The 9,918-nt window shown below is 47.9% G+C and overlaps 1 protein-coding gene across 1 annotated transcript in view; it reads left to right on the forward strand.

The window, feature by feature from the left end:
- FGF18 (fibroblast growth factor 18) overlaps positions 1–5,099 on the forward strand; it is a 63,726-nt gene extending 58,627 nt beyond the window's left edge. The window contains exon 5 of the mRNA XM_005428624.2: positions 4,103–5,099. Within this exon, the coding sequence (XP_005428681.1) occupies positions 4,103–4,369 (267 nt within the window). The 3' untranslated portion in view covers positions 4,370–5,099. The remainder of the gene's footprint in view (positions 1–4,102) is intronic.
- The last annotated feature ends 4,819 nt before the right edge of the window (positions 5,100–9,918 follow it).

Genomic DNA, 9,918 nt, shown 5'->3' on the forward strand with positions numbered 1-9,918 from the left:
GGAATGCCGCGCTCCGAGGAGCGCTCCTGCTACGACAACAAAGAGCTCTTTGATCCTTTCCATTTGGAGAACTTAAAACGAGAAAGCCAAACTACAATAAGACCAAGTTGGGTCATAAAAGGAGACCAGGAGCACCAAAGCGCTCCGGAGTGTAATTGTAGAAGCAGCAAATGCTTTGGCACTTAATTCTGCTTTAGTGTCAGTTCAACATGTTTCACGTTTAAGACTGGAGAGCCCCTCACCAAATGCTCTGCACAAACAATCCGGGGCTGCTCCTCGGTGTGCTCGGAGAGCCCCGGCCCAGCGCGGCCCCTCGGCTCTGCTGCGCTCAGCTGCGCGGGCTGGAGCGGCTCACGGTGCAGCAACTCTCCTCGAACCCCTTACTGCAGGGTGAGCCTGGGCTGCTGCCGCTCTAACCCTGCCCTGTAAAACCCTGGCACCGCTCAGGTCCCTGCCTGGCGCTGGGCACTGACCCAGTGCCAGCGGGGCTGCTCCCCAGCCCTTGTTCCAGGAGATGGGTGCTGCTCAGGCTGGGCTTTCCCCTCACTCTGCACAGACCTGGGCCACGCCCCAGAGCTTTCCCTGGAAGGTGGCATTTAGATCAGGCATTTTATAAGGCGTTTATCAGAATTTTGGCTAACAGATACCACATCTTCCCAAAGTTCTTGGGCTGTGTTTAAACAAAAACATGCTCTGAATGATTTCTTTGCAAAGAACTGACCTGCCAAGTGGCACGGCCTTGTTGCATGGCCAGGCAGCAGCCCCTTGGCCAACCCCAACAATTTGGTCTCTGACTCGCAGAGAGCTTTTGCAGGAGCAGGGTTGTGCCTCTGCTGTGTCCTGCTCTGAGCAGGGAACGTGTCTGGAGCTGCTGCCAGTGGGATGCTGTGGCCAAAAGGCAGGAGCAGCCAGTGGGGCACAGGAAGCCCTCATTCCTGCTGTGGAGGGGACAGGGATGTGGGGCTGAGTGTGGGACTTCCTCTGTCCTGTGGCCAGGCACTGGGCCAGACAGCCCCTGTGCAGCTCTGAGGCTTTCAGGAATTTCTTTATTGTCAAGAATCAGTTGAAAACACAAAGCTCCGTGTTTTGGAGAGTGAGTGCTCTGCAGGGCCCATCCCTGCCAGCTCAGTGTGTATGAAATGTGGCTTGGCAGCAGCTCCCAGCTGCGTTGGTGACAGAGGGTGCAGCCCTGGGTCGGTTGCACCAGGAGCTCCTGGGGAAGGGTGAGCCCGTGGCTGGAGCAGGGAATGATGCTTGGCTAAAGCTGTCTCCCTTTTCTCTTTCATCCCCCTCTCTTTGGAGGAGTGAGGGGATGGCTGACAGACCCAAGAAGTGTTTTGCTATGGCTCAAGTAGGGAACTGATTAAATTTTAAATGTTGGACACCTGATGCTTAAAAATTACTGAAAACCCTCACAAATTGATTTTTTCCCCTAATAGATTGCTGTGAGTACAGTTCTTCATGGTGTAGGTAACTTGTGTGAATGATTTATCCTGTTGGGGATCATAAAAGAAACTGTAAAATTATCTTGTCAGTATTTGAAAATCATTTGTGTGTCTGTGACGTGTCTTAGCACATACAGGAATGCTCTGTTTGGGGAAGTGAAGTCCTTATCCTGATTTATCTCTAGGTACTTGTAAATGCTGCTGTAATTTCATGTTATCAAACCATTTAGCTCTTCCTCTTCCAGAACGAAGTTATTTTATCTCATGCACCTTGTTTACTTCAAATTAGCCCTGAGGTTGGCCTGAAGTTGCACCTTGTTATTCCTCCACCTCCTGTCTCCGTCTTAGGCTCTGTCGGCAAATTTGAAGGTATAAGTAAATACTTTTTTGTTATTAATAGAATAAGTTCCCCCCTCCTACACACATGTTTTCTTTTCATTCCAGTCTTCATTTTCCGTGAAAAACTGACATTGCAGTAGAAGCTGAACCCTCCCAAATTGCATGAAAAATCCTTAATTCTCCTAGCAACAAGGTCAGGGCTCAAATCCAGTCCCTTCCCACGAGCATGGGGGGAACAACCCTTCCAATTACCTGCGGTACGGATCCGGTCGGTTCACAGGCACCTGGCTTTGGGTGGATTTGAATCCCAGCCATGGTATTGTTTAAAAATTCTCCACTCACTGGGGAAGGGTTTGTAGTGGGCTGGGCCCTGAGAAACCTGGAGCTGGTTTTATGGCTTCCCATTGAAATCTGGTGGAACCCTGTGGTGTTGACTGATTTCCCCCTTTGCCACTCATGTGGCTTTGATCAAACCCAGGACTTGTAGAATGACACCCCCAGGAACTGGAATCACTGAGCTTTGCCCAGTTCTGCTGTTCATTAAAGCATTTGTGAGCTTCCAGTTGGGGATGGTAAAATGAGGACCTTTGTGCCTATCCTGGATGGAGACTGCTGGTCCTAAGGCAGAGCCCCTGTACAGGCCCTGGATTAGCAGAACTGTTGGAAGAGTTGCCAGAATTTGCCCTCTTAATGAGACCTTCCCTGGTGCCGAAAGCCTCAAGGTGCTGACTTCAGAGCAAACATCACCTTCTGTCACACAGATGGAACCAAAGCTCTGCTAAAGGCATGGAGTCCTGGAGGAATGGCTGGCCCTGGGGGCTGGTGATGACCAGCCATCCTGGCTTTCCTCTGTTGCTGCCTCCAGCCTGGGTCATGGTTCCTGATGGTTCCCCTTTCGTGTGTGTTTGGGGCTCAGGGGTGCAGGGAAGCCTGTGCAGCATGGCCTGGAGGGGTTCCCTCCTGTTCCATGATTCCCTGCCCTTCCACAAACTGCAGCAAACTCCACAGGGATTGTGCAGCACATTTCAGGATGGCTGCCCTGGAAGGGCAGGCTGAGCTGTCCTTGGGGAAGGGATGGTGACCATGCAGGGTTTGGATGCTCACCCCAGCCTTGTGCCCAGAGGGGCCCCTAAGCAGAGCTGGGGCTGAGGGCTGAGCAGCTCACGCTGCTGCGGCTTCCCTGCCCCCTCAGGATATGATGGGTAAAGTGTTTAGTTTGGGTGGGCAGGGTTTCATAGTAGTATATGTAGGCCTGCAGTTCCAAAAAACTCATCTGATATCAGTGGGAAGCTGAATTGGGCTATGATGGAAATCCTTCCTTTGAGTTTGCTGAGCTTTAAATGAAGTCCTGTACGATGGTTTATATCTACTTATCCTGTATCTACTTCTGAATATCTTCTGATGCATAAATCAAATCATATGACATTCTAAGTACAGTACCAGTAACTCAGCAGTTAAAGGGCAAAATGTTTTCTGGCAGAAGGTTATGGGTGAGAAGAATTTCCTTTATGCTCAAGGACTTGAAGATGCAGTTGTGTGATGCTGTCACTCCCTCCAGTGCTGCCTGTGCTGGATGAGAGTCCTGAATGCAGAGATCCTTGTTCTGCGAATTTCAAAGCCCAGTTCTGGGTCTGGTAGGATCTCCAGGCTGAGCTGAGCCCAGTTTGGCTCCAGGGCCCCAGGGACTGGAGTGGTGCTGGGGACCCCAGTGGCTCCAGCAGCCCTGGAGCACCATGTGTGGTCCATCTGCCAGGAGTTGCCCTGGGATCACATGGGGGAGAGTTTTCAAATTGCTGTGGAGGCTCAGACTGAAGCTTGTCATAATTTTAGTGGGATTTGGGTAGTTGGGGGTGAAAGCCCATGAGGTATTTCAGGAGTGAGGGGTAGAAGGGGAAACACTGTTGTTTGGACCATGTGAGATTCTGGGGTTTGGTTTTTTTCTGACTAAGTATGATGTTTCCCTGGCACGAATTCAATTCATCCACTCTCCCTAAGGGAAAAAAGCAAAGCTGGATGTCTTGCTTTGCTTGCAGTTGAAGGCACTGGACTGGATAAACTTAACTGTTGTCTTTGAAAAAGTTTTCTCCCCTTGGATAAGAGCATTTAAAAAAAAGAAATTATGACCTCACGCTTTCATGCTTTAAAAAAAAAAATCTATTTTAGCTGATGCTTGTTATGGCTCTTATTAAGAATGTTTGAACCAAAAAAGAGGTCCAGATGTGATGATTTTATTTATGCCAAATTGGGTTTTGGTCACTGAGCTTGCATTTGGATTATTTATTTTTTCTTTCCTTTTTTTTTTTTTTTTCCTTTTTCAGCCTGATGGCACCAGTAAGGAGTGTGTCTTCATTGAAAAAGTCCTAGAAAACAACTACACGGCACTGATGTCTGCAAAATATTCAGGCTGGTATGTTGGATTCACCAAAAAAGGGAGGCCACGGAAAGGGCCCAAGACCCGGGAAAATCAGCAAGATGTACACTTTATGAAGAGATACCCAAAGGGGCAAATGGAGATACAGAAACCTTTCAAGTACACAACAGTCACCAAGAGGACTAAGAGAATACGACCCACCAACCCCAGCTAAAACCAGACAAATATAGTGTCACAATAAGAAACCACAAAAAGAAAAAAAAAAACTGCACCAGAGGAATATTTTTACATTAAAAATAAGGAAGAAGCTCTATTTTTGTACATTGTGTTTAAAAAAAATAAAAATAAAAAAAATTAATAAAAGACTAGATGGCAAATGCTGGGGAAAGCTGTTCGGGATTTATTGTGACTTGAAAAATGAAATTAACTGCTCTATTTAAATTGACTTCTTGTTGTTGATGACACACAGGTGCTTCTTTTGCTTTTTTTGGAAAGGACAACTTTTCAAGCATATCCCCAGAGGGAAAAAAATTATTAAAAATAAAGAAATAAAACCAAAGAAAACCAAAGTTCTTTCCCAAAGTTACTGAGACCCTGCCCCGCCAAGTGCCGGTTGCAGTAATTATTTATTGCCTGCTGCCCGCCGGCCAGGACAGGCGGCGGCTGCAGGGACGAGCCCGTGGAGCTCTCGGCGCACCGACCCTCTGTAACCCTCCTGACGACATTGGGAGTCACGGCTCCGTGATCCTGCATCCCGCTCACTTCTGGAGAATGCTGCTAACTACATTCAAGTGACTACAAGATGACCTAGTACACCAATGATAAGGGAATATTTTAAAACCAGCTATATTATATATATTATATATATATATGCTATTTATTTCACCTCTCTGTATATTGCAGTTCCATGAACCAAGTATTACTGCCTCAACAATTAAAAAAAATTATTTAAAACATATGTACATATTTTTGCTGTTCACACTTCTTTCCCCTCCCTGAGTAGTGGTTTTTGAATGCATATTTATCTTTTATGCGAGGCTGGCAGGAAATGTTCGGGGCAGTTTCCCTGCTATAAACTTCATTGCTGATTCTGTAGTTCCTCCTGTTCCTTAATACCATCTTCCTCTTCCTCCGTGGTTGTTGCCACAAGGAAGAGTCTCAGTGGGGTGATGGTGGGCTGAGTGTGAGGAAATCCACGCCAGCATTTTTCAGGAGCGGCACATTTGATACCTTGCAGTCCAAGGAATATTTCCTAAAGCTGTAGCCAAGCAGAAAGTAAACTGGAAAATGAGTATCTGACTGCATTAACACATACTTACGTGTGGCTTGTGTTTCCTTCATTAGAGCTTTTAGAGGGGCTCTTGCTTTCAGCTGTTTAATTCAAAATTGTGCCTTTTAAAACTTTCCCTCAGCCAGACAAATCCCTCTCCTTGTCCTGCAAGGTTCACCAAGCTCATCCAGGAACTTGTTTTCTTGGTCAACCCAGCCAACTTTCCTTCCAGGAATTTTGCACAGGATATGGGTGATGTAAAGTGCCCCACAAACAGAAAATGGGGGAAAGAAGCAAGATGAAATATCTGACCTCAGATTTTAGCTGGAATGCTGATGGAGCCCAAGTGGAGTTTTAAGGAGAAGCTTGCTTCTTCTTGCTCCTTCTCTCTGTCTGCAGACATGGCTACATTCCCTGGGTACAGCCAGGGCTGGAAACGCTCAAAGCCACTAAGAAAGATTTTCTTGTTAATCAGGAGAATGACTCTCCCCAGAAAAAGCTTTCCCAAGATAACTTTGAGAGCTGCAGCCAAATCCTGCAGATCAAAGCTGTTTGGGAGATGGGGCAGATAAGCATGCAAGCTTGAGGATGCTTATCTGAACCAATTTCCAAACCTTGCAAGCCTGGAGAAAAATGAGCAGTGCTAAGCAGGGTCACTCCATGCTGCTCCAGGAGGAGCTGGGCAGCTGTGCAGGTGATGCCTCACACCAGCTAAGCATGGGAGGTCACTCAACAGCCCCTGTCCCAGGAGATTACTGGGAGCTGCTCTCCTGGGGCACCTGGAGACAGGCACAGGAGCGGGACCCAAGGGTGGAATTGGTTGGTGGGGGCTGGAAGGCTTTGCCAGCTTTGTCTCCAGATTGATTCATGTGGGAAGGATTTGGGGAAAGTTCAGAGGAGTGCTGGGGTGGAGGATTGGGAGCAACTGGAGATTTGCTGTGTTAGTACCTCCAAGAGGAGACACCCAGTTGATTTCCAGAGTGAGAAAGGTTTTATGGGTGCCTTTCTTCTCCTTGAAATACTGCCATGGCCCTGATGGTTTCACTGTTAGAACAACAGGGTTTATTTGCCACTGGAGAAATTCAAAGGGGTGTGGGCAGTAAAGGCTGGAGTAGTGTGGGCAGAAAGGATCTCCTCTTCCAGGCTGAGGCTGGGAGCAACCTGGGAGGATCTGCTCCCCGTCCCACAATGGGAAATTGGCACATGGGAGTGAGGGGTCATACAACTGGTATACAACTGGGGCCTCTGTCTCTCATGTCTTACAGGAGTATTTCCTGGACAGCAGTGGAACAGGTTCCTCAGGCTGTAGAAAGGCAGTGTGGTGAGGAGATTGATGCTCACCTGGATTAGGTGATGCTGGAGGGATTTGTTGGCTGATGGTGCTCATTAAGCGTTTGTATTTGAACATCTGCTTTCAGGCTTTATTAACAACAAAAGCAGGGGCAAAGGTGAGAATTCCCCTTCAGAGGACCTTCATGTTGGACAGAAGGGTGCTCTGGGTAGGAGACATTCAAAGACTGAACAGAAATAGGAGAAATCCATCCTGTGCCCAGTGAGGGACAGCCCTGTGTGTGGGGCACATGGTACTCCTGCCTGGGCTGTGCTCAGGGATCGGGCCAGGAACTGGTTAGAGGTGGTTGCCAGCAGCCCTGCTGGACAGGTCTCTCTCTGACATCCAGAGCAGAGAAGTAGCTTCTCTGTGGTGTTTAACCTAATTTTGTCCTTTCAGAAAATATTCAGTCACCCTGAATATGAGCTGAGATTTCCCATGGAGGCTTTGCATTTGATTTACTTTATAATTGAAGATTGTTAATGAGGATTTAATTGCTATTCTGGGATTCGCCTCAAGAGCGAGGGACGTAACAGTCTGTGATGGCATTAATGTGCATGGAGCTCTGAGCGGGCACACTTTAACCAGTACTCTGCTTAATTGGCATTAATAAAAGCATATTGGAGATACTGCCTCAGAAACACTGCTGGATTAGTCACACTGCTTTGATAGCTGAGATCAGAGAGAGGCACGGGCTGCTAACGCCAGTCTGGCTTTGTTGGGTGCAGGAGCCGCTGAGACCAGAAGGGAAACTTTGTGGGTACAAGTTTTTTGAGCATGTTGCACAAACCAGAGCTGTTTGATGAGACCTTCTGGGTGCTGGATCTCTTGTGCTGTGAGGATGAAGGGTCAGTGGTCACAACTCAGCTAGGCCCCGTGTCTGGTCCAGGCAGGGCAAACCCTCCACCCCACAACCGACCATGGTGGTGTTGTGCCCTGCCTGCAGCTTACCACTGGCCAAGAGGACAAAGAGTGTCCTGGTCCCTGTGCAAGGTGCCTTCCAACCCCCTGCCAAGCTGCCCTGGTCTTCCTAGCCCCTGCCACAGAGCTGTCAGTGGGTGACTGAGTTCACATCTCTGCAGCTGGAGCACCGAAGCTGGTGTGGTCTTTCCTGCTTAGCAGCAGAGTTGTTCTGTTCTGTGTCTGCAAGTGCCATGGCAGGCTCTGACCTGAAGTGCCCAGCAGAGCCTGATCTGCCCCTCTGGGCCAGCAGCTGGCTTTTGGCAACAATCCCTTGGGAGCACAGGCATGGGAAACCCGTGTTTGTTTCCCTGTGCTGTCCTTGCAGTCTTTAGCTCAGGATCACCCCCCTGGTGCTGGGTCACACAGACAGTTTGGATGAACTTTTCACAGATGTGAAGCAGTGGGGCAGCCTCTTCCAGAGCATGTTTGCAGATTTAGCCCTGCCCTACTGCACCTGCCCAGGTGTAGCCTACCTGTGATAGAAACTGATCTCTTCAGCTGCATCTCTTACACATCAACATGTGTGATATCTGTGCAGCTGTAATTATAACAGCTTCTGGGAGCTTGGCTGATCCATCCTCCAATAAACGTCATGAGGTGGGACAAGGGGAGAAGGAAGCAGTCAGGTCAAAATAATGTAGTTTTGGGAAGGGGTGCTGCCCTAGTAGTTAAGTGACAAGAAGACCCAATTTCTATGTCCCTGGCTTGTGGAGTTAAGGCCGTAATCTGAACAGGCTGGATGCCCTCATGCCTGTGAGCCCTGTGTGTCTGTGGGTGGATGTTGGAGCGGGGCAGAGCTTGGGGAGGACCCTAAAAGCACTGTGAGGCCTGAGCTCAGCCCAGCCTTGCCTGCTGCACTGCCTTGGTCTTTGCAGCAATTTATTTACCTGTTTATGGAAACATGGCAAGGTGGAAGTTGGGTCTGGTTTAGGCAAACTACCAGCCTAGAGCAGCTCTTGAAGCAAGGCTTGACAGACACACATGTAGCCATAGGGGTGGTGTTCTGCACCGTGTGCCTGGTGATGCCCATCAGCTTTACCTGATTCTCTTCTCAATTTGGTGTCTCTGTATTTTCACAAAAGCAGTGGAATGGGAGTTCAGCCATGATTTTAGACTCCATCTGGAGAAGATGGTCTTTGTGTTGTTTAGAAGAGTTTGTCCCCCAAGGAAGATCTGACTGAGCAGTTGCAGCCAGCTCTAGTGGGACAGGTTGGGCAACAGAAAACATGGGTTACTCTGGCTCCCAGAGCACACTGTGCTACCATGCCTGCCTTTGAGAAATAAGGTTGGAATAGGTGAAAATGTGTGCGTGAAATGTGGGGGGGGGGGAATGTGTGTAGTGGTGATTGGGCTTTTTTAGGCCATTGCATTACTCTACAACACAAGTATCTGCTGGTGCAGGAGGAGAGGAGCTCTGTGTGTGTGTGTGTCTGTACATTCCCCCAAGCCCCGCTCAGTCATGCTCATCCGATAGAGGGAAAAGGGTCACACAAAGCAGGAGTGTCCCCTGGGAAAACAGCTTTTCTCTGCTGTCCACTCTCAAGGTATTAAACACCATGGGTTGTGTCTGCTGTGAGGCAGAGCAGGTATATTCCTATGCAGAATTTCCTGGTGCTGTGCCAAAGGGTGGAAGTTTATACTTAAGATTCACAACAGCTGTTTAAAGTGCCTATGTCTTGTGCCAGCCATACCACCTGAATGGCCAAGGGATATATATAAAACTTCAATTATTTTTTGAATGTTTGTTGTTATTCATTTGGAGACAGATGAGAGGAGATTCCTCACAAATGATGTAACCTATGTAGACTGTTATTTCCAACAGTGTGAGCTGAAAAATTAGGGAGGAAAAACCAGGTCAAACTGAAACTTTTCCTTTTTTTCTTTTTAAGTGAGACAAAGTTCTGAGTGGAATGATTTGGGTTTACCAGAGACATTTAATTCACCTTATTAAGAATTTATTTACTTTCTTTAAATACATGTGATTTCATAGGGGCAAAAAAAAAGAGAAATAGAAGTTTCGAAGGTAAAAAACAATTATGTGATGAGTAAAATAGTCTCCCCTGCCTATTTGTCAGTTGAAACTGATTTGAGCCCCCCCACTGAACCTTCAATCCTTTGGCAGTTTTCTGTTGCTTTAGCAAATGCTGCCTCTCTCCACTCACTGAGACCCTGGATGGAACCTTTTCTGGAGCCCACGGAT

The sequence above is a fragment of the Geospiza fortis genome, unplaced genomic scaffold, assembly GCF_000277835.1.
Source record: "Geospiza fortis unplaced genomic scaffold, GeoFor_1.0 scaffold608, whole genome shotgun sequence".
Taxonomy (NCBI): Eukaryota; Metazoa; Chordata; class Aves; order Passeriformes; family Thraupidae; genus Geospiza; species Geospiza fortis.